The 23,771-nt window shown below is 51.1% G+C and overlaps 1 protein-coding gene across 2 annotated transcripts in view; it reads right to left on the reverse strand.

Moving 5' to 3' along the window:
* ALDH1A3 (aldehyde dehydrogenase 1 family member A3) overlaps positions 1–19,395 on the reverse strand; it is a 38,932-nt gene extending 19,537 nt beyond the window's left edge. The window contains exons 1-8 of one of the 2 annotated variants that reach the window (XM_049614000.1): positions 19,131–19,395; positions 13,928–14,032; positions 11,802–11,942; positions 7,202–7,331; positions 6,383–6,444; positions 4,037–4,165; positions 2,357–2,470; positions 66–168 (exon numbers count right to left, since the gene is read on the reverse strand). In XM_049614000.1, the coding sequence (XP_049469957.1) occupies positions 66–168; positions 2,357–2,470; positions 4,037–4,165; positions 6,383–6,444; positions 7,202–7,331; positions 11,802–11,942; positions 13,928–14,032; positions 19,131–19,229 (883 nt within the window). In that variant the 5' untranslated portion in view covers positions 19,230–19,395. Of the gene's footprint in view, positions 1–65; positions 169–2,356; positions 2,471–4,036; positions 4,166–6,382; positions 6,445–7,201; positions 7,332–11,801; positions 11,943–13,927; positions 14,033–15,021; positions 15,124–19,130 lie in introns of those variants that run through there. The other variant, XM_049614001.1, reaches the window with a different exon arrangement.
* Between the last annotated feature and the right edge of the window lie 4,376 nt (positions 19,396–23,771).

Raw genomic sequence — 23,771 nt, forward strand, 5'->3', positions numbered from 1 at the left:
GGAAACAGGGAGAGGTTTATGGATCCCGTAAAGCCCCAGCAATGCCCACAAGGGGAGAGACTCACGGTCGGCATCAGCACACACGATACAGGGGTTTTTGCCCCCAAGCTCCAGTGTTACCCTCTTCAGATTGCTCCGGGAGGCGGCTTCTTTAACCAACTTTCCAACCTTCAGGATAAAAAACAGACCAGATGAAACCTCAGATGGGGCCAGGCATGGCCTAAACATTCCAGCCTAGGAGGCAGTGAGCACAGCATGCCCAGGGCTCCCCTGCCTCTCTGCCCAGGTGCCCCAGGCCATGATAGTGTCTTCCCACTCCCTGCATCTCATGCATCAGATCTTCACATCACTGGAATCCTTGGTCCAAACTGTTCCACTTACAGGGGTGGAGTGGGAGCCTTTGGAAGGCCCAGCGGTTCACCCACAGCCACACAGCTGGCTAGGGGCACAGCCAGCTACCCGCTTGTCCTGGTGCCTGTCCATCCTGGCAGCAGGCTGGTCCTGCTAGTCTGGCAAGGGGCCTGAGGGGACCAGCCCCCACCAGTAGGGGAGGTGGTTCCGTGTGGCTCTGTGGTATAATCTCAGGGAACCTCCAAATGTTGGGGTAATAGGGAAGCCGACCTTCAGGATGAGAAAGGGCCAATTCTCTGAAAACAGACTCAAGACTGAGGCTTCCCCAGGGGGGAGGGAGAGAATGGGCGCGCTGTGCAGTAACAGAGGGACCACCTACCAACCTCCTTCATGTCCCTGACGGGTCTCTCTTATCAATCCACGTACTGCTAGAAGCCAGGCTGGGCCCGTCACACAGCTGGTGCCGCACACTCAGAGCTGGGAAGACTCTCAGAGACCAATGTGCACACAGAGGCTTGGAACCAGGCAGCTAAGCTAGCAAGAGGCAGGGCTGGGCTCTTCTAGGGCTGAGGCCGTTTCCCCAAAACTTGAGTGTGAGTGTGTTTTAAAAATTGTGCAGCTCACGGTTGCTGGACTGGAATGATGCTTGGAATAGTTCCAGAGTGACAGTGATTGTCCCCCGAGAGCAACCACAGCAAGACCAGTCTGCCACGGGCTGGCGATTCCTTGTGGGGTTGAGGGGTGCTCTCACAGGTGGACGGAACAGGGGCACTTAGGGTAGGAAAACGTGCTGAGTGCCCCCTGGCTGTTATGACGCCATGCAGGGCCCCAATTCGGTTCTGACTAGGCTTCTCTAGCAGGTTCACCCCAGCCGGCAGAAGAGGGTGGTTATGGTACTGCCCTCTCAGGCTCTGAGCTGGACGAATCTTAGGGGGAAGAAGGAGACACTCACTGCACGGACAGTGTTTATTCTGTTTATTCTGTGTTCAGTGTTCTTTCTCAAGGACAAAATATTAAAAAATAATTCGACATGCATATGTGTGTCAGTTAAAAAGGGGGGAAGTTCTCATCTCCCCTCACCCTGTGGCCCAGGACCTGCCCAGAGGTGGCCACAATTGAGAATTTCTTGGGTACCCTTATGAACGATTTCTATTTCTCCACACCCATGCTTTTACCAGTGGGATCGTCCTGAAGATACTTTCCCACGTTTTTGTGGGAAATCACAGAAGCGGGACAGTTTTCCTTATTGTAGGGTCTGCAACATGGCGTACAGAATGGATACTGTATACCTGACAGTATACGGGGAATATTTCTGTAACTAGTTGCTTTGAAATGGCATTTCTGGAGCACAAGTTTGACGCTTTCAAATTTGTGGTCAGTGCTGCAACATTGCCCTGCATCCTGGTACTGGGGTGGGTGAGTGCCCATTTCCTGGTAACATCAATGACACTGGATTCCAATTTTTACCAATCTGATGGACAAAAAAAGAATCTGAATTTCATTGGATTTTGCATGTCAGACAAAACCAGGAACTTAGGTCAAGCTTATTGGACATTCGGTGTTTCTCTTTTCTGAATTACCCATTGTCTTATCATTCAGTGTGCTTTCTGCCCCCCCCCCCTTGATTTTTAGGGATATTATGGATTTTAAGCCTCGGAGAGCTGCATGATTTATACAGGTTTTCTCCCAGCTTGCTATTTATCCTTTCCCTTCACTTGTGATGTTGTTTGTCCTCTGGATGTTTTACATTTTTATTTTATCTTATCTACCAATCTTTTCTTCTAAGGCTTCTGAGTTCTATTAGACATTTATTTAGTTTGGAAACTGGACCAGTGACTTTATTTATTTACTTATTATTACGTTATTATTTTTACTGATTGTTCTGTATTAAATAACACGGACATATTTAGAAGGATAATAAACCATAGTTCAGCTCCTCAAAGGAAAAGTTCCCAGGTCTCAGATCATGCAGTGACTTTTGCCCACAGCCAGTGAGGAAGGTTACCTCTGTAGACCCCGTGAAGGCTAGCTTGCTGATCTGAGGGTGAGAAGACATGGCTGCTCCCACCGTGGGCCCAAATCCTGGCACGATGTTGACCACTCCTGGAGGGAATCCGACCTGGATGGAAATTGAGGTGGCATTCAGAGGAGGACAACGGACCAGCGTCTACCACAGACCATGCTTGGGCCAACAGGCCAACCGCTGTAGGATGTCCACGAGCCCAGCGGCACCCTCACTGGGAAGCCAGGGCCTGGGTCATACGTCCACCCCAGGGCCCAGCCCCATGCAGCCAGTGTGTGGGCTGGGCCAGGGTGAGGTGCACACCATTCCTTCCAGGCAGCACTTAATAACCCAAAAGGGCTTCTGACCAAAACAGCGGTGAGCCTCCACAGCCGAGCACCATTCTGTGCGTGTGCATGTGCGTGTGCATGAGTGTGTCTGTGTGTATCTGTCTATGTGTGTGTTGGGAGAAGAGAGATACCTTGCTCACAAGCCCCAAGGCTCAGAGGCACCTGCAAAATATCCTCTATGACCTTCAGCTTTTCATTTTTTAAACCCGCCTCATCAATGTTCCAAATGGCAACAGTGTAATCACTCCCTCAAAGCTCTCAGGCCACACCCCGAACTGGCAGGTCCTCAAGGTGGGGACTGCCATCTCTTCCACATTCATGCCTCCTGCTTTGCACATCTGAGGCCTCTTTATTAACCAAGAATACCGCAAGTGAATGAGGTCGGTGGGGGGTGGGGGGGAGGATGCTATTTAACAAATGTTTAATTAATTTAATATTTAATGCTCTTAAAACACATTATTTTAAAAGGGAAGAATTTAGGACATGGTGCTTGAGTCTTAGTTGTCCTAGGGGCTGTGTTTTACCAGTTCTGTCAGTCTCATGAATATTATGTAATCATGTCCAACATCACCAGTCAAAGGAAAGTGGGAAACTGGTCAGTTCCTGGCCGCTGCTGCAGCCTTACTTCTAAGCGGTAAAGGTCACGCTTCCTGGTCATATTCGCCCAGCTGAGAAGTGACATGAATGGATCTTTTCTCCCATCCCACTTCCCTTCCTGTTTCTTTTTTAACCTCTTTGCAGCATACAAGCTGGGCACAGAAGGACTGAAGCATGTTGCCAGGTGTGTCTGGAAGGAGGTGTTTCTTTGGGCGGCTTATTTCCCGGAACGGTGGCTGTCCCGGGGGAGAGGACGGTCGTCGGAGAGCAAGAGCACTGGTGAGTGGGTCCGGCTCAGGCAGCCGCTTCCGTGGGAGCCCGCAAGACCGTCCCTCCGGGAGAAAACCAGACCATTTCATACGCCACAAATGCAAGGACCGAAGAACCCCCAAATATTTGGCTCCCTCTCAAGTGCCCCTCCTACAAATTCTCTAGACACAACATTTGCTCCTCAACCATAGGTTTGAACCCATAATAAGAGTTAAGTATTCTCATTAGGATCAGTGGGAGGAATGGAGTTTCTTCTAGCTCAGTGACCGCAAGCAGGAGAAAGAATGTACAGTTGCCAAGTGAGACACAGAAGCCCTTTCCTCCCACTCAGCTGTGAGCAGGCTGGCACTGTCACCCGCAGCCCAGCTCGATGGGGCAGCATTATCTGGTGCCGGTGGCCTGGTGCCTGGGAGTGGAAATGTTATCAACAACGCACACTATTGTCTTTCTCTTTTGGATGCCTTACCTCCTTGATCAGAGAGCCCAGATAAAGGGCCGTGAGGGGGGTCTGCTCCGCTGGCTTCACAACTACGGTGTTCCCACAGCAGAGAGCCGGGGCCAGCTTCCACACCAGCATCAGCAGAGGAAAGTTCCACTACAACAGAACACAGAGGAACTCGTGGGAGGGCCTAGATCCACCCTACTCCCCTGTCCTGGAGGCCCCGCGATACCTCCCTGAAGGTTTGCTTCACTTGGTCTAGATTTGGGGCATAAGAGGTAACACGGGACGGCAATGATCAGAACTTCATTCCTGGGGCACCTGGGTGGCTCAGTCGGTAAAGCGCCTGACTCTTGAGTTCGGCTCAGGTCAAGATCTCACAGTTCTTGAGATGAGCCCCACATTGGGCTCTGTGATGACAGTGCAGAACCTGCTTGGGATTCCCTTTCTCCTTCTTTCTCTGCCCCTCCCCAGTTCATACTCTCTCTCTCTCTCTCTCTCTCAAAGATAAATGAATAAACATTAAAATGAAAAAGAAACTCATTCCTGGCCAGTGCTTCCTAAACTGCATTCTGGGAGATGTTAATAGGTAGTCTTTGCAAAGAGGATTCTGCTGTAGGTTTATATTTCTGCTATATGTATATATTTCTTCCCCAGCTCTGTCTGGAATTCCTACCATAGACAACAAACATAAGATCTCAGTTCCCAAGGGTCGATATGCTTGGCTAAATGATGGCAGGTATTGTTTTGGGTTCCCCCCTAATGACTGGGGTCCCCTCTTTACTGGATCTCCACTCCTTAGCATGCAAATACCATCCTCCTTCCCATCTGACAAGCAAAGCCACACCTTCCCTTGGCCTGTACTGCTTCCAGCAGCTCCCTTCCCTCTCCTCGAAGCTTCTTGGCAGAGCTATGCCCACGTGCCCAGGTCCCCTCCTGTAAGCCCCGGCAGTGGGGCTTCCCGCTGCACCCAAATTTCCCAACAACACTGTTGGTGAGCAAATCTAACAGCTGTGTTTCTGTCTTGTTTAATTTCAAGGAAGGAGGTGACCCCATTGATCACAGGAATGATCAATGTCTGGGAATGTATTCCATTCCTGGGATGCCCTTGACCCTTGCTGCTCAGACTTCTCAGTGGGACCCCCTGATAGTCTTTGGGATTTGGCCCCAGGTCCTCTCCTGTCACTCTACAACCCCTCATTGGATGACCCCCCTCCCAACTTGATGGGTGGGAACACCTTTGTCCTGACCATCGCCTGTGGGTAGCTCCAGCCCTCCCCTCTCTCTTGAGCTCTAGACCCAAATATGCAAATGCCTGATGGGACCCACTGGCCCCTCTGCCTCACCTGCCCAGACTTACCTTCATCTTTCACTTCACTCCACCCAAACCTACTTCTCCCCCCGTCTTCTTCAAATCAATCAGCAACATGATCCACCCAATTCCAGCCAGGACTCACCCCCAACCTCTGATCAGCCACTGAACTCCACCAACTCTACGTCCTTAGGAGCTTTCAAATCCATGCTTCTGCTAGGTCCTCAAATATTTCCTGTCTTATCATTTTCTTGGCGGGGATACCCCCCTCAGCCTTTTAAGTGACCTGCAAGTTTCTCAGGGACAAGGGCTGGACCCTTTTCCTTCAGGTCTTCAGTACCTGGTACCCTGGTGCCATGCCTGGCACACAGTGGACTCTCAACCGTTTACTGAGTGCACATATCTCCTTCGTCCCCGGGAGCACATTTCCAATCCTCTCCGTACACTGTCACTTGTCTGCCCAGCCTCCCACCCTGGTGTTGCAGTGGCCCGGGGCTTCCTCCAACAGACGGGCAGCATTACCGCATTCCCTGGCCCCTGCCAGGCTCCCCACTGCAAGGTGAATAAAGTCCCAGGCCCTTGGCAGCCACAGCCCACTGGGTCTATACCACCTGATGTGTACACCTCCTCTTCCTCACTTTGTCCCCATCTAAGTGTGGCCTCACCAGCTGTCCTTGCCCTCCAAGTAGCCCAGACAACCCTACACCTTCACTCAAGCCATTCCTGCTGCTTAGAAAACCCACTTTCCTATTGAACCACTCTTTCTCATCCTTCAAGGCTGGCTTATGAAACTACTGCTCTAGGCTAAGCCTGCTATTCCTGAGCCCTCTGCTTCGAATCCATGGTGCCTTCTCTTGTGCTCCTGGGGTCGGCCCCCTGAGAACAGGAGCGGGATCTAATCTATCCTGATAACTCTCAAGCACTGAACTCCATGCCACAGAGCAAATGCTCAGTTAATGCTGATGTGATCAAATCAAAACACATCAGAAACAGGTTCCAAAGGCTACAGGGGAGTGGGGCAAGATCTACATGGATCTATCTAGAAAAGTCATCATACTTACCGGAGTGATGGCTCCACACACACCTATAGGTTCATGCCTGGTGAAACATACAACGTTGTCATCTGGAAGAGGTTACATGGAGGAGAACACACTGGGATTAATCTAGGTTAAGGATTTTACGTAGCAAAACAACAAGAAACCCAGAAGCCCACAATGGGATCAGCTCCAAGTCTTGTCTAGTCTACAAAGAAGTGATTTTGAACTCAATTTTAAAAGCAAACTTCCTGGGGCGGTGCCTGGGTGGGGTTCAGTCAGTTAAGCATCCAACTTTGGCTCAGGTCATGATCTCACAGTTCATGAGTTCAAGCCCCAAATCAGGCTCTGTGCTATAAGCACAGAGCCTGCTTTGGATCCACTGCTCCACCGCCCCTCCCCCACTCATGCTCTCTTTCTCTAAAATATAAGTAAACATTTTTTTTTTTTTAAGTAAAATTCCTTGGGGTGCCTGGGTGGCTCAGCCGGTTAAGCTCCGACTTTGGCTCAGGTCATGATCTCACGGTTCGTGAGTTTGAGCCCTGAGTCGGGCTCTGTGCTGACAGCTCAGAGCCTGGAGCCTGCTTCCAATTCTGTGTCTCCTTCCCACTAGCTCGCACGCGCACGTGCTCGCTCTCTCTCTCAAAAATAAATGAACATTAAAAAAAGAATTAAACAAGAAAAAATTCCTTAAGAGAAGAAATCAGCACAGCACCATTTCCTTTGGGGACAGGGAAGGCGCCTTGAAGGGGAAACCAGGGGTGCTATGAAGAGGCTACCTGGAGTGACGAGAAGACAGGGCCCCCAGAAGGCTCAGATGAGGCTAGGAGTCTTGCGCTGGCTCACCTGTGGGGATGGTCCGGCCCTGTATTTTGTCAGCCCACCCTGCAAAGTATCTGAGGGTTTTCACACAGCCCTCTAGGTCGATGAAAAAGGCATGAAGGAATGGCTTCCCTGTGTCCATCGTTTCCAGGGTCTGCAACATGAAGACAACATCTATTTTAGACATAGTTTCCCTTTTGGCTGTTGGGCTGTTAAAGACAGGGGACAGGGGAGGAGAGCACAGCCCTAGAACACTGTGTGTGCAATGTTCTGTGTGTCCCTTCAGAAAGCAAGACACACATTTCCCATAAGACCTATCTCAGACGGTCGAGGATTTCTTTCCCTTCAAAACACCTTGATCTGGGGGGCTGGCCAGAGCATGGGCAGGTGTCCCCGTGAAGGACAGTGGATAGAAGTCTGATCTGGAGCCTCACTGGGAAGGAGGACACGGTAGCATTTGGTCTTCTGTCCGGAGCACAGTTGTCTCGCTCTGTGACCTGGCCACACGTTGTGCATTTCCCGGGAAGCTCCTGGAAGGTTAGGCTTTGGGGAGGCTGGACAAAAGCTGGCTTCCTCTGACAAAAGGGGGGATGCGGTTCTTCTTTCTTGGCTAGGCTGACCCTTGTGGCTGTGGAAAGAGTGACAGAGCCCCGAAGGGTAGTGCCACCAGCCAAAGGCGCAGTCCTCCCCAACTGGGCTGCCCAAGCCGGATGTGCTGTCGGTCGGAAGGGAGCAGGCTCGCCCTTGGCAGTGAGGGAGGTGATTACCCAGGGCGAGTGCGCAGCCACTCAATGGTCCGGATTCTTTTCTATTTCCAGCCGGGGTTTAAGAGAACCCCTTTGTCCCTTGGACAAGCGGCCCCAGTTGAGTCCAGCGCTGAGACCGCCTGTCATCCATTCATCCATCTCTGCAGGAAGTGGCCACCCTGACACATAGCCTGGGGCTGGATTCTCATTTTAGCGTCGATGCAGTGAGAGGGTGACTTACTAAGGAAGAGAGGCCCCCTCCACGTGCACCTGTGTGTGCCTCATCTCTGAGCTTGACACCTGTGTTCCCACGTTGAGGTGCCGACACCATGGCTAACGGAGCCAGGTGATACCCAAGGTCACCTAGCGGGTCAGTGGCACTGAATTCAGGGCATCAAACTTCCAGCCGGCATAGTGACCACTCCTGAGGTGGCTGCCCCCAGACATTTACATCTGGGAAGATTGGAGAATGGCCACACAGGGTGCTCGGGGCAGCTCTGTCAGAACTGGGGTTCCAAGCATTTCTAAACAGGAGCAACCGCTTCCCTCACTGAACTGCGAGCCCCTGAATCCCTCTCTGCCTCAGTTTCCTCATCTGTAAAAGGAGAATAATCATAATAATAATAACAATAATACTAATAACTACTACTAATAGTAGTACTTGTCTCATGGGGCTAGTGGGGGGGCTAGAGCAGGGCCCGCCCACAGGAAGTGCCATGTTAACTGTTGCCGGTGACAGCTGTATGATCATGATCATCTTCCTTTCGGGAGGCTTCGTTTTGGGCAATCCTTACTTGGGGACACTGAAGAGAGAGGACTGTGAGTTGCTGAAGATGACAGGGCTGGTCTGGGTCTGGGGTGTGTCCCACCCCCAGCGGATGCTGTTCAGGGACCAAGTGAGGCCAACGTAAGATCCAGTGTGCCGTCCCTTACTCTCCTATCGATTCCATGTTGAAACTTTTATCTTCCCACAGGAAACCCAAGCATTGCAAATAACGCCCCAAAGTCCAGGATGGGCCTACTCCTGATGGCATCTGCATATCTGTCGATGGGATGAGGAAATCATTCTTGGCCTTTTTCTGGGATGGGACAAGGAGGAGAAAGGCAGAAGACTATGGCGTACCATCGTATGGAAGTCCTGCCTCCAGTCCTGGCTTACCTCCTCTGGCTGGATAACCTTGCACAGGTTACCTAACCTCTCTGGGCCTCAGTGTCTTCATCTCTGAAACGGGATAATGAATGCGCAGGCCAAATGCCCACCACAGGCCTGGTACATGGTGAGGATTCAGCAAGCATCGGCTAGCTGTCACTATTAACTTGGGCCACTTTGCTTCCCAGAGGGACGACATGAACTTGCCAGGTTGGTTTTATGGAATCTGTCCAAGCAAAACCAGGGTCATAATAGGTTTAGACAGGAAATTCTTTTGAAACGTTAAAAAAAAAAAAAAGAAAAAGAAAAAGAATCGCAGATGAGTGTACGGGGTTGAACCTGAGATATCAAGTGTTAGCTACTGATTGGGACTTGTAAACAGTTATTGTGGCTGGACCAGGAGTGAACCGCAGCCGCTCCTGCGTTTACTTCCTCTAGCATTTTAAGAGAAAAATATGCCTTCAGAAAAACGAATGCATCGTAACCTTCAGATACTAAAGAACGAGGCAAAGTGCGAAGGAACCTGTCCCTTCACCCGAGTCAGTATTCCAAGGCTGAAAATGAGGAGGCCCAGAAATGGGGCTTGGGTTGAAAAGAGAGTCAACAGGGAGGGCCTCTATTTGGGGCGCTTCCAGAGAGAGCACCCACAGAGCCAGAGTCTGGGCCCCAGGTGCCTCAGGAAGGGGGAGAAAGCTGGGGCTGCTGGATCGCCCACATCTGTTTCTAAACATTGAACACAGAAGTAAATACGTAGCTCTGTCAAAACCACTGAGCCGGCAAGAGAACATGATGGAAAGAAGCACTACGCTGCATGAAAATGCAAGAAAACCATATCAAGGTGGAGGGTGAGGGTATTTTCCTATGATGTGGTCCTGGTTTGAAAAACACATTTCCCACTAATTCTCTTGTTCCTTTCACGATGTGGCAAAGAGCCGGATCTTGTTTCTCGTGCACAGCCAGGTCCCGACAACACAGGCAACTCGCTCCGTCTGCTATCACGACCCAGTCCTGCCGGGCCCGTGGAGCAGGCTGCCGGCGAAGGTGGTTCTATGGCCACTGCTCCCTAAGACGATACTGACACTTGAGGACAGGGTGGGGAGGGGTGCCCAGGGCACATCCTCTCCCGCCTGCTATTAGTCCCCACGGACATTGCAGACTGATGAGCTCATGCTGGGTGAAAACAGAAATGTTTTTGAAAAAGCCAGTCTGGCAGCTTGAGAGTTGAGGCTGGCTTTCGTTGCAGGAAGAAACCAGAGGCTCCTCGGACAGAAATGCTGACCTTGAGAGGGAGCCACCCCTCACCCGGATTTGGGGCACACATACCGGGCAAGGGCCGACTGGGGAGGAAGGAAGGAAGGAAGGAAGGAAGGAAGGAAGGAAGGAAGGAGAGCTCAGGTCTCTGTGCAGACACACCCTCTGGGCATTGCACCTAAGAGCAGGACCTGAGATGCAGGGTTCTTGAGCCCTCCACCCCCAAAACACACATCCAGGGACAAAAACAATCTCAGTGTCCTGGATGACACTGTTCTCCATGACGGTAGATATTCTATGGCTCGTTACAGACACCCGATCAAGAAAGGAAAGAACCATTTTTCCAAATCAGAGGCTGAAAAGGAGATTTTTCTCCCCTACCAACTGGGCCTCAAGGTTTGGAGCAAGTTTTAAACAGGAGTCAAAGCCATAGGAGGGCAGCATGTGGAGGGTGCAGAGGACTTCAAGGCAGGAGATGGCCCTGAAATTTCCTCTGCTCACTCATTGCAAGACTAAAGGAAGGTCTTAGGACCCCTGTGAATAATGCATTTACAACCTATAATTGCCTTCACAGTCCGGTCTGATCGGAGCAGCCCTACCTCATGGGGTGGGCGGAATTCACGTGCCCATTTTGCAGCAGCAGAACTAAGATTACTAGAAATTACTGGCCAGGAGGGTATAGAGCTGGGTGAGAAGCTCTATACCCTCATTATTTCCTCATTATTTATGAGGAATAATTCCTCATTATTTATGAGGAATGCTGTTACCAATAATACCTGTCATCTAGTTAGTGATTACTGCATGCCAGGACCTCTGCTAAGGATTTTAAATGGAGCACTCTCACAACATTTAAATACAATTCTTACTGATATCTTCCACAAAGAAATATATGCTCAGAGAAGTAAAGCAACTTGTCCAAAGCCACGCAGCTAGCAAGTGGCAGAGGCGGGATCCGAATTGATTTTTAAGTCATAGGGGAACAGTTTTTTCTATGTTGAATGGCAGCATTTATCTTAATAAATATTCAAAAAATATATACACCAGCACATTAAATCTGTAATGTCATGGATATTGTCACTTAGGAGGAAGTTAAACTTAACTTTGAAAGAGATCTCATGTGAAAAAAAAATTAATGTCATAAACATACAGGTGCAGGGCCAGGTTATGGCCTAGCTCAACTGGCTGGCTGTGACTCTGAGTCTGGGAACCGCCAACGCAGCTGAACTGCATCCAGGCAACTTCTTGGTCCCGAATGTGAACTTCAGGGGGCAACAGTCTAACTTCAAAACCAAACAGGTGACGGCAGAGGGCGTGGACACGTGCCTACTGCCAGAGAGCCATACCTCAAAGGGCCTAACACATCCACTGCCACACAGAACCAGCGCCCTGGGTCTCCCCCACACTCCGTGGGGGACAGGCCCCCTCTGTGAGGCCAGCCAGTCGTCCCACACCTGCCCGCCGACGCGCGCCTACTCACAGCCAAGACGGTGCGGTCCCTCTCCACAAGGTCAGCCAACTGATTCAGCAGCCGGCCACGGCCCAGCGCATCCAGGCGGCGCCACGGGGAGCCCCTCTGGAAGGCGGCTTGTGCGGCCTCCACTGCCTTGTCCACGTCGGGCTGAAAACCAGAGTGAGTGTATCATCTTTTGCTGTGACTGCATTTTGGGAGAACTCAGCTGTCCCTTCTGGAGAACAGCAGAGACCTGCCTCCATCACACAAGCAGAGGAAGGGGGTTGGTGGCAATCGGAAAATGGCAGCTACATTTCAAATCTCTGGACCTCTTCGGGGCTTCAGCGTGACTTTCTGCTTCTTTACATCTTAGGTCTTTTTCAAGATTCCTACAATGGCCAAGCATGAACCATCCTTCTGATTATAAAAGCGTTTTAAAATAGTTTCTAAAACTACCGACCTTAATTATTTTTCTTGGTGACCCAAGTAGGAAAAGATTTTTCCACTTGCTAGCTCAGTCTGGACACACACTCCCGCAGTTATTCAATTAGGTGGGGAAATGTCTGTCTTTTTATTTTAGCTTGGCATTGTATTCAAGCTGAGGACTCTGGTCCCATAGTGAGAATGGGGCAGGAGTGCTTCTTGGGAACTGACCACATCGGAAAAGTCCACAGACGGGGAGGATCTGGAACTTTTCTCTCCCTTCAGCCTCACCTACCCCCCTGGGGGCAGAAGTATTGCACCATTTTATAGACAAGGAACTGGATTTTCTGCGCACCCATAGAATTATAATCAAAACTTCTTTGTAAAAGGAAGGAGGTGAGAATTATTTAGAGTTGTTTAAGGTCACCCATTCTTATTTCAGGAAAATGAGTTCAAGGGTCTGATTGCTGATGGGCAACGGCTCATCCCCCAGGCCCCTCAGAGCCTCATTTCCCTAGGAAGGTGATGCCGGATGCAATCAAGAGGGGGACACCACCAAGATTCTCTGTCTCCAAAGCATGCTTGGAGGCCACTGAAAACTTGGGCAAAGGAGGTATTAAGACTTTGAATTCCTTGTTCTAGGCTCTGGGAGCCAGAGCCTCTCCAGGCACAGGGGACAGGACAGCCTCTGACTCCACGGGCTCAGAGCACTCACACAGACCAAGAGAAAAGCCAGAGCCTGAGGCAGGGATCTCATTCTCCTCCTTGATTCCTGTGTAATGATGCACCTGGGAATCGCTCACTGGGAATCCTGCTCTGTGCCCCCACACCCCAGCCACCCCATGTACTGACATCATATAAAGACGAGCTCCCCGATGCTATTATCTTTGTAAACACAGCTTAGCCTGAAGCACTACACACAGAAGGGTCTGTATAGGTAGAACCACTGTGTTTCCTGCCTGGCACAGAACTATTACTGGTGGGATCAAATTCAAGCCTATTTTACACATGTCTTTCACCCTGTCCACATTCGACATTACCCATACGCTTATAAGAACATCAGATGATTACTCTAGTGGTGGAGGAGAGGTTTCAATTTCCCTTCCCTCCTTAGAAAAGCTTTACCTTCAACATTTCTTCTAATGGCACGTATATTTAAAAGATACTTTCCGGCTTTGAAACGTATCAAGGACACATCCAGAAGACATAGATATATATGCATAATTATATAGTTTTACGGTTATATAGTTGTTATAAATAGTTATAAAGACTATAGCTTTACATGATCATTTCAGGTTCTGGCAGAAGAGAAATCTGGCCACTGAGTCTTTTTCCCTTCAAGTCTTTTTTTTTTTTTTTTTTAAAGTGTCTCCTGCCAGAATGCTGCATTTGGGTGAAACACACCAGCCGGAAATGCTTTCTGGAAAGATTCTTTAATGCCTCCAGGTTCAAGTAATTGATAAAAACCTTTCCTTTATCCCTGTGCTGAGGAAAGCTGAGGTCATCCTTATAGATGGGGAAACATCTATCAAAGGAGAGTGACTGTTTGCAGTGGATTGTCCCTAATTGATCCCATTCTGGGCCATGTGTCTGGGAAGCAGCTAACTTAGGTCGTACCCGGAGGACAGGCCCGTTCTGTCTTACAACTGAGCCAAACTGCCTCCTTATCCTTTAATTATCAGCAATTTAATTACTTGGGGGATGGGGGGGTGGGTAGGTGGAGCACTCACCTTATCTCCTTCTTCTACTTCACATATTTTTTCTAGGGTTGAAGGATTATATGTGGCAAACTTTTTTCCACTCTTGGATTCGTGCCATTCATTGTTGATGAATATCTAACCAGGAAAGGAAGTTGTAATGCATTAGGGTTAAATCAAAATCATATCATTCCAACATGCTGAGGACCTTAGGTAATGTCTTGTCCTTTCCCCACCCCCCCGCCACCTACCCACTCGCCCACCCCTTTATAGATGAGACCTGGAGGGGAGGTGGAGTCCCACGCCCACCCCGGATCACCCTCAGAATTAGAATCCAAGTCTCCTAACTTCTAATGCATTCTCAGAGAATTACTTTTTGTCATAATGAAACTAAAGTCATTTAGAATTTTTCTAAAATGTTGTCTCTCTCTTTTTAAAAAGAATTAATATGGATTCATGGAAGAATGGCTAGCGTGTATAGGTTAAATCCAACACCCTCATAGAGTTTGGGCGAAGACTAAATAAGTTTGGACCTATAAGTGCCAAGGAATCACCTACCCCTGAAGGGTAGGTCGGCAGTGAGCACTCCCTTCTGCCTCCTTCTTGCGGAAACCCCCAGCCAGATTGCCAAGGAATTGGCTTTCTACAAGGATCTTACCATAATCCCTAATCTTTGTTAAATGTACATTGGCACTCCTCCCCCATTCTCTTCAAAATGTCTATGTTCATGTTGGGCTTGATAAAAGCCAGTGTTGGAATACAAAGATAAATATCTGGGTTAGGAAATGGTCTGGTTATACGAAAAGATGTAGCAAATAGTCATTTATATCTAGAACCAAGGAGTGCTCGCTTTGGCAGCACATATACTATATCTAGAACCAAGGAATTAACCCACAGAAATCATTTAGCTCGGGGCCTCAATTACCTAGAACACAACTGAGAAGAAGGATGTTAAAAATAAAAAGACATCATGAGCACACGAAAAGGAATTCACAAAGTTCCCACGCTGAAATGTATGTACTATTTACTCTTACTTTACTCTAGCTGCTAACTACCTTAAAAAAGCACCACATTAAAAGAGAGGGCTTTGGGAAAGGAATGAGGAACAGAGGTGACAGCTAACATACAAAACACGTTCTGACAGCGTGGAGGCCCCCGTAACCCAGAGAGGACAGATGATCTGCTGCTGTACCAGCTTGGGACAGCCTTGTCATCACAGCCCATCATGGCGTCACAAAGACCCCAGTCACAGACGTGGGTAAGACACCTTAGAAGCATTTCCATCAATAATTTCTAAGTACAAAGCTAGCTCATCAAAGTCCGTTTCTACATCTATATGCGTATCTTTTGCTTCCCTTTCATTAATTTTCAAAGAATTGTGTCACTCCAAGGGCTATTTTCAATTGCCGTGAATTTTATTCATTAGGAACACTTGACTCCCCAGTGATGATAGGCAGGCAGAGCGACATCTCATCCAGCTTGTGCGTGGCTTGATTACGGTCTCTGTCCTGGACTCTGCTGTAAAAATTCCAAAGCTCACTGAGAAGGAAGCGCGCTCTGCGAAGCTGCTGGGGGAAGACCGTTTTGGTAACTCTCTCTGAAAGCAGGGAAGTCTCATCCTGGCGGGGACAAAGCACAGAAGGCCAACTCTTGCCGGGGCAGGTGGGTAGAGGCACCTTGTCCCCCATGTGGAATCCAGGGCTGAGGGCATCCCTTTCTTGTAGGACGTGCCTGTCTGACTTCTGGAAGCTCAGCTTCTTCAACATGAGGCCAGGCCCCCAGGGAAGCACGTGGAATAGGCCAGGCTACAATTACAGGTTTATTCTTCCAGCTGAAACCAAATCCAAGCGTTCACTTTTGCCATCCAGCGAGCAATCACTCGGTAACAGCGAGAAATTAATAAGTGGGGAAGAGGGGTTCAGTTAGCGCAGGGACGAAAGCAGAGCCAGAGTGGGCGGGGGGGGGGGGGGCCATTTTTTGGAAGAAGAAATTTCGTGGGTTAGCAAATAGAGACTGTTAGTGAAAACTGCTGATTCTGGGTCCTTCCTGGTATCAATTCCAAGGGGGAGGGAAATGAGAAGACGGTAGAAGAGAATATAAATAAGGAAGATGGAGACAGATTGCAACGATCAGATGTCTGTTATACTTCATCTCCAAGCATGTGCCTCCAAAAAAAAAAAAAAAATTACTTGGTAGGTCATGACATTGGTCTGTAGTCCCTCCTAACCAGCAACTTAAAAAACAACAACAACAACAACAACAACATTCAGACTCCTCAACTTTGACCATATTTTCCCATCACAATGTTGCCAATTTAGCAAGATTTTTTTTTCTTCCTGCTACACTAGTAAAGTAATCTTGGAAGTGGTTTCTAACTGTTGATTTTCTCTCCACGAAAACAAAACAAAAACACAAATAAAGAAGGGGTCAGTAAGTGTGGCTTACCAATTATGCTTGCCTGTATTGTCTTGAGCCCCAAATAAGGAGAAAGTCTCCAGAAAAAAAAAAATGTTCTCTTCCACTTGTGAATTGGTATCAAATAAACCTCACAGAGGTATGAAATTGTTACACCAAGCTGTAGGCGAACTCGAAATTTTCTGAAGAAGAAAGGCGTGTTCTCCGAACTGAGCTGGAAAACCACAGCTGCTCTGAGGAGACCTGGGTCCTGGGTGGAGAAGACGGGGTCGTGCAAGGGAGGTGTGCTGGCGCCATTTACAGTAACTTCCATTGGACTTCGGCTAAACTCAGAGGAGTATGTTTTCAGAAAAGGAGAGTTGAGGGCAGTTTATTTTTCACAAAAGAGATCATAAAAACGGGAGTTTTAGTGAACCAGAAACTCTTAAGGAGAATCTCTGTTACCGGAAGAAATTTTATAAGGGAAGAAAAGGGTCCCCCTGAAGTGAAAGAGCTTGGTATCCTCTGAATCTGGGAGGGGGTGCCCAAGGGGATCCTTCCCTCACACCAGGGTCACATAGCAGAGCCCAGTGTTAAAACGGGAGAACGAATGAGGAAGTTCCGACAAGGTCGTCCTTCTGGAAACTGGCCTTACCCTAGGAAATGGCACCCCCAAGGCTGGGGCTCAGACCCGCCATTTCTTCCATTAGCAAGAAGTACCATGAGTCAGGTTTGAAAAATAACAGGCCTTTACTGGCTCACACACTGCACCCCTCCCCACCGCCTGCCCCGGGCCTCGATGGATTCTGCAATTCTGTGTCTCCTGCTTCTTTCCTAGGCCCCTTCTGCTGTCTCTCCAGCCAGAGGCTCCCTCAGCATTGCTCGCCAGGGTTGCTGTCCCTCAGCCACCACCACACAGGCTGCCTGGGCCCTGCAGGTGCTAGCAGTAGGCCTCTGCGGTGGTGGGTCTGCAAAGACAAAACAGGCAGAGGCCTTACTCTCCACAGGGAAGGAGAGTACAGTGGCCTGACATCAGGCCACAGCAGCCATCGTCACCCGGGAGCACCTAAGTCTCCAGGTTCTTTGGAGCCTCCCCCTCCCCATCTCTTTTCAGCCTTAATCACATACCCTGCTCTGTTCCACTAAGAAAAAGGGGGTGCCCAGCAAGACAACAGACTGGTCGCTCTGTGAATCTTCTAAGATCCTTCTCTATATACACTTGTAAAGGGCCATAAAGAATCGCAGAGAAAGAAACATTCCATGTGGCTTCCTTGTTCTGATAGGACTCAAAAAGGCAGAAAGAAAAAGGACAATAACATAGGTGATTTCTGGGTTCTGCCTCCTTTAAAAAAAAGCCCAAAACTTACGAAACAAAAATAAAACCAAACGTCACCACCACCAACAGGCAAGCAAGCACCAGCAGTGTTAACGATCTACAAAGACGTAGGTACTATTCTTATGTTCCCAGAGCGTGTGGTGGAATTTTTCGCTCCAAAGCTGATACTACTTACGGAAACTACATTAAAAATAATCTTCAGCGTTTATGGTGAAGTGTCTCCACTGATTACAGAGCCCTCTGAAAACAGTTAATTTAAATGTCATGTGATCTGAGGCAGAGCTGACATTAAGTGCCAAGAGACCCAAATCTGAAGGCCACACATAGTGGCCTACAACTTTCTCCGCTTGATTAAAACTATTTGAGAGGCATAATTGCTACTTTTGAAAGTAAAATTGGGGGGGAATTTTCTAAGTGCTGTGTCAGCTGGAGTTGGGGGCTAGGGATAAGATGCAAATTAAAAAATAAAAAGGAGGGAAAGCTGGGGAAAGAGATGCCAACGGAGGCTCTCGGCCTGCGACCCTGCAGCGCTCCCCGTGTCCACGGCCTCCAAACAGCCTCTCCGTGTCCTCCCACGGGACGCGCTCCCGGCAGCCCTCCGCGGCCGGCTCTCCAGGCCTCGCCATCTTCCTTTCTGCCCTAGGCAGGTGATCTCACCGCCCTGCAGACGCCCGGCCTCCCAGCCCGGCGCAAACCAGCAGAGACTCCACGGGGTGCGGCGGGGCCTTGCCACCAGCGCGGCTTCCCAGGCCCAGTTCAGAGACCTTCGGGAACACATTCTCCGTCTGTCAGCACCAGTGCTTCTGGGCTCCAAGGCAGTTTCACCAGGGCTCACCTTCCTACTTCCCCTCGCTCTGCTGGTAAGCCAGGTAGGCTAGGCTCGGAAGGTACGACGTCTCTCCAGTTGGCTCCCGATGACATGGTTTTGGAGTCTCCAAGTGGCGGGTCCCCAGTGCAGCGCGAGCTCCGTGACCAACTCTCGGTGTTCTCAGGCACCCTCTGACCCTCCCAAAGCCTGGCCCGTTCGTCCCCGGAAACCTTGTCGCAGGGTCTGCGGGAGACCGGCGGCGGCCCGCACCTCCACTCGCCTTCAAAGCGGGCCCTGCAAGGGCACGTCGGGGCCGCGCCGGTGGCAGCCTGGAGCCGCACGGGCGCTGCGCAGCCTCCCTCGCCAGGCTCGGTGGCTTAAAGCGCTGAGCCCCGCCGCCCAAGGGCCTGTCTGGGACGGCACATCGCGGAGTCGCCTTCGGGATGCGCGGTGGACGCGCTCCCGCCGGGGATGTCCTGCGCCGGACGCCGCTTGGAGAGGGCCCGACCCAAGCGGAGAGGCTCCGGTCGCGGGAACGCCGGGCGAACTCGACTGAAGGCGCGCCGCCCGCAGCGCCCGGCACCCTCGGAGCGGAGCGGCGGGGCTCCCGGCCTGCTGGCTCCGCATCCCCGCCACCCGGGCCGGACTGCCCAGCTCAGAGCCAGGCGACCGTCGGGTGGGATGGGCGCCCACCTTACCTTGGTAAACTTGACCTCCAGGCTGCGGACGGGGCGCGGCAGGGCAGGCGGCTTCCTGTCCGGCTGCCCGTTCTCCACGGTCCCGTTGGTGGTGGCCATGGCTCTTCTGCGCTCCCTGGCCCGAGGCGCCCGAGTCTGCAGCGCTGGCTCCGGCCTGGATGGTGCGCAGCTTGCTCGCGGGGTGACAGCTCCGCGCCGCTTTATGGAGCGACCCACGCCTCCCGCCCAAGGGGGCCGTCTAATTGGCTGCAGGACCGGAGGAAGGGAGGGCGGGCAGGAGGGGAGGGGGCCGGCCCGCCTCACCCCACCCCGCCCGCCGCCCCTGCGGGAGCCCGGCCACCCCCTGCCCGGCCACCGCGCCGCGCGCTCCCCCGCCCCAGAGGCTGCCCTTGGAGGAGCTCCCCCGAAGAGCCACCGGGCCCCGGAAGTGCCAGAGCTCCCGCAGCGGGCCAGGGTAGGGAGCGGGGGCGCCAGGGCCACAGCGCCCGGCCCTTTCCCCGAGTCGGGCGAGCTCTCCCCGCCGCACCTGCCGCCCCCTGCCCGCCGCCGCTCCGCGCACTCGGCTGACTTCGGTCGGCGCGCCGCGCTCCGGTAATGCGCGGCGCCCCCCCCCCGCCCCCGCCTCGGGCCCTGAGCCGCGTCCGGGGTCGGGGCGCCCCACGGGGCGGCCCCGCTTCGCTGCCCACGTGCCTGGGCCTGGAGTCCGGTCGCTAGGTCCCCGCTCTCAGGACAGACGCCCGCCGCGCCCCACTCGGCCCCTTGCTGGGACGGCCTCCTGGGCCCTGCTGGCCCAGATGGCCAGGACTTTCCCCGAGGCCCTGGGGCTTCACACGCCGAGGGCCAGAAGGCAAGAAAATCGTTTAGCCCTTCCTCTGGCGAGCTGGGCCTCTGTCCTTAACAGGCGCGGACCGCCCTGCAGCAGGGGCCCTGGACTTTTCGGATGCATAAATTATACCTCAATTTAAAAGAATGAAGTAACAAAGAGAGAAATCACATCAGATCTTTGCAGCTTTGTGTTTTAAGAGTTGGGCGGTTGTCTGGTAGGTTGCTCCTGATTTCCCAGGGAAGCCGAGGCATATTCATCTCCCCTTGGTTTGCCCGTTGGGAAAAGCTCCACCAACCCCAGGGACTTGCCCCGGGCCCCATCTGAGACATGGAAGTGGCTTCTCATGCTTGTCATACCTCGGGTTTCTGGAACAATGATGTGGGGCATGAACTCGGCAACAAAAGCAGTGGTTTAATCCCCAGTTAGGCTCAGCCCCTCAGTCCATTTCCTTCTGTGAGTAATCTCAACGGGGAGACCGGAAATGGCGGCACTCCTTGGTGTCTTAATGTCCTGATGCTCTGTTGGTTTGGCGGGTCTCAGCGTCCCTCTCCCTTTCCTCACTGCAGTGCTACTGTGTGTCCTTCTGAATAGTGAGGTAAACAAGCTTTTAAGCTTTTACAAACTGTTCATCATAACACCTGCCCTCTGGGGGTGAAAGGGTCTGATACTGTTATGGGTTAGAACACACAGGTGATGCAGGGGAAGGGGATAATGGGTCCCCTCTGTGGGTTAGGGCCGACCCACATCAGTGAGTCTGTCTTCAATGCCAGGCTCATGAACACTGAGGCATCGGGGAGCAATGCTCCTTCCAGTCCCTGGGCTCCCTGCGCTGCCTGACTGGCCCCGTGGCCCCCATTCAGCTCTTGGAAAACTGTGGGTGGATGTCTCATGTCAGGGCCCCTGGCTGGATGCTGAGCCCAGGAAGGCCTGCAGGGTCCTGGCAGCACATTCTCCCTGCACTGGGGCCCAGGCCCCAGTTTAGAGAGTTTCTCAAACTAGCAGCCTTTGTCGTGCTTGGTGCAAGGCTGGTGGGTGCACCAAGCACGACAAAGCCTGCAAGTTTGAGAAACTCTCTAAACAGAACTCTCATTCCAGAAGTTTCTGTGGGACTCTGGATGGTTGAACTTAAATCACTTGTGCCAGGCTTTAAAAAAAAAGTCTAAAGATTTGTAGAAGCAACTGTGTTTATTAAATAACCACTGGTGGGCACCTGGGTGGCTCAGTTGGTTAAGCGTCTGACTTCAGCTCCAGGCATGATCTCGTGATCTGTGAGTTCAAGCCCTGCGTCGGGCTCTGTGCTGACAACTCAGAACCTGGAGCCCACTTGGGATTCTGTGTCTCCCTCTCTCTGCCCCTCCCTCACTCATGCACTCTCCCTCTCTCTCACTCTGTCTCTCTCAGAAATAAATAAACATTAATTTTTTTTTTTTTTTTAAATAACTGCTGGCTGTCTGGGTGGAGGCAAACAGGGTGGGGCTTAGAACTCTGCTCCCTCAGAGAGTGGAGCCTGTTTGCTCGGAGCTAGACAGCTGCCATCTTGCTCATCATGAAGTCAAGACACAGAGGCCACCTCAACTCACACCCAAAGACGCCCCTGTGACCTGCAGCATCTGGCCTCGGGGGCCAGTTGCAGTGACGTTGACCACCTCACCTGCAGCTCCTCCTGTTGACAGCCACCCACATGATCCTGGGGGGCTGGGATCAGAGCAGAGCACCCAGACACAGCAGGCAGCTCCCCGGGAACAGATCAGGAGAATGGGCCTGGTTCCAGACTTGTCTAGAAGGCAGGCTGCCACTGCTCCCCTGTCTTGCCACCCAGTGGGAGGGATGAAGGCAAGATGCTCTTCTCCCCATTTTACAGGTGAGTAAACAGAGGCATGCAGATACTTGCCCCAGACATCGGCAGCCGTGGAGAAACCAAGGCCAGACTGTGTGGGGGTGGGTGGTGCAGACTGTGGAGGAGGGATTTCTCTTACCTTCTTCTGTATGTTCTTTCATCAAAGTGAGCACCTATGGCCTGTGGCCCCATGTCTCTGGAGCGGCATAGACCACAGGGAAGCTAGGGGTACAGAATGGGAGCAGTGACCCTCTAGGATATGCCTGTTAGGGGTCAGCCCCTGAGGTCCTGGCCTCCGAGGTGGTGACCGCAGTTGCTGAGGGAGGTGGAAGGACCATTTTCTCCCACAGTCCGCCACTGGGTGTCTGGGTGCCAGAGAGATTGCCTGAATGCCAAGGTACCAGAGGTCCAGCCCCTTCTGACCCCATCCCCGATCGAGATTCCAGCTGTGTGTTCTTGGCTTGGACATTTCATCACGTGGAGCTTCAGTTTCTTTTTCTTTTTTTTTCTTTTTAAATGTTTACTTATTTTTGAGAGACACAGAGTGTGAGTGAGCAAGGGCAGAGAGACAAAGAGAGAGAGAGAGAGACAGAGAGACTCCGAAGCAGGCTTCAGGCTCTGAGCTGTCAGCACAGAGCCCGACACGGGGCTCGAACTCACAGACCGTGAGATCATGACCTGAGCTGAAGTCGGACGCTTCACTGACTGAGCCATCCAGGTGCCCCTTCAGTTTTGGGTTTTTTTTTTCCTACAAAATAATCTCCTTCCCACTTTAGAGTGTCTGGGGAAGCCCAAGCAAGAACACGGTGCGAAGGAATGCTTTACGAACTGTAAAGTGCTGTATCCATGCCTCTTCTTCATTTTCCTGTTCTCCTTGGAGACTGATTCCTCTGAGTTGGCTGTTCTTCTGGGAAGTTAGCAAGGTCTCCTAGCTTCTCTGACTTGTGTGGAAACTTCTCTGGATCAACAGTCACTCTACTAATTTCATTGTAAAAAATATCATTTTTATTTTGTATTCAGCTCTGTGGTGGTATTGCGCTGCTTTCTGGCGTGTCAAATTATGAGCCCAAGACGTTTCATGCTGAAGCTTCTTGGCTTCTTTGCTACCATTTTGCACCCCTAGCTTCCCTGTGTTGCTGCCGAGACATTCGATAAAAGTAATGATGAAGACAAAAACTAAGATAAAATCAAAGTTAGATTACCTCTCCACTCCTCCCCTGGCATTGAAATCTCAACCGAATTCCATTTTTAAATTCATAAAACACTGTGGGAGATACTGAGGTCTGCAGTAAATGTAATTAACAATGATGACAGCAGTAATGGATCCCACATTTTGTTATACTTTATTTCAAGTCTGCTACCTAAGCCTCCACGGGGGTGCCCAGAGACTTTGGAGGGTTCTCAGCATCCCCACAGTTGGTGGCTGGCTGCAGAGCTGTCGCCCGAAGGCCACTCACCTCACCCAGCTTCTGGAAGTCAAGGCCAGGCTCTGGGACCCATGGGCGTTCGGAACACTTTCATGGAAAGCCAGGCTTCTCAGGCGAAGGTGGTTCTCTGCAGTTGGGAAGCAGTGAGGCTCTTCGGTGCCTCAGGACAGGTGACCTAATCTCAGTTTTCTTGACTATAAAATGGGCTGATAGATGCCCTTGAAATGAGGGAAGATTACCTTTACTGCCAGTATCTCCCTACTGGTGTCCATGAAGTGGATTCCACCATTCATGCGAATTACTCAATATTGCCTAAACTTGACTTGAATAGGGAACTACTTGGTTTTCACAGTCACTATAACTCAAGATCCGTCAAGCCCGCTCTACGCTTCCCCATCATTCTGTCCTCAGGGAACAACCAAACTGAGCTGTTTTCCTGTGAGTTTTCATCCGTGGTCACACCAGAGACAGGAGCATCCAGGCCTGAGGAAGATGAGCCAGCTGACACCCAACCACGTCAAAGCAAAAAGGGCCACAAAACCTCTTTTTCC

Source organism: Panthera uncia (genome assembly GCF_023721935.1).
Source record: "Panthera uncia isolate 11264 chromosome B3 unlocalized genomic scaffold, Puncia_PCG_1.0 HiC_scaffold_1, whole genome shotgun sequence".
Taxonomy (NCBI): Eukaryota; Metazoa; Chordata; class Mammalia; order Carnivora; family Felidae; genus Panthera; species Panthera uncia.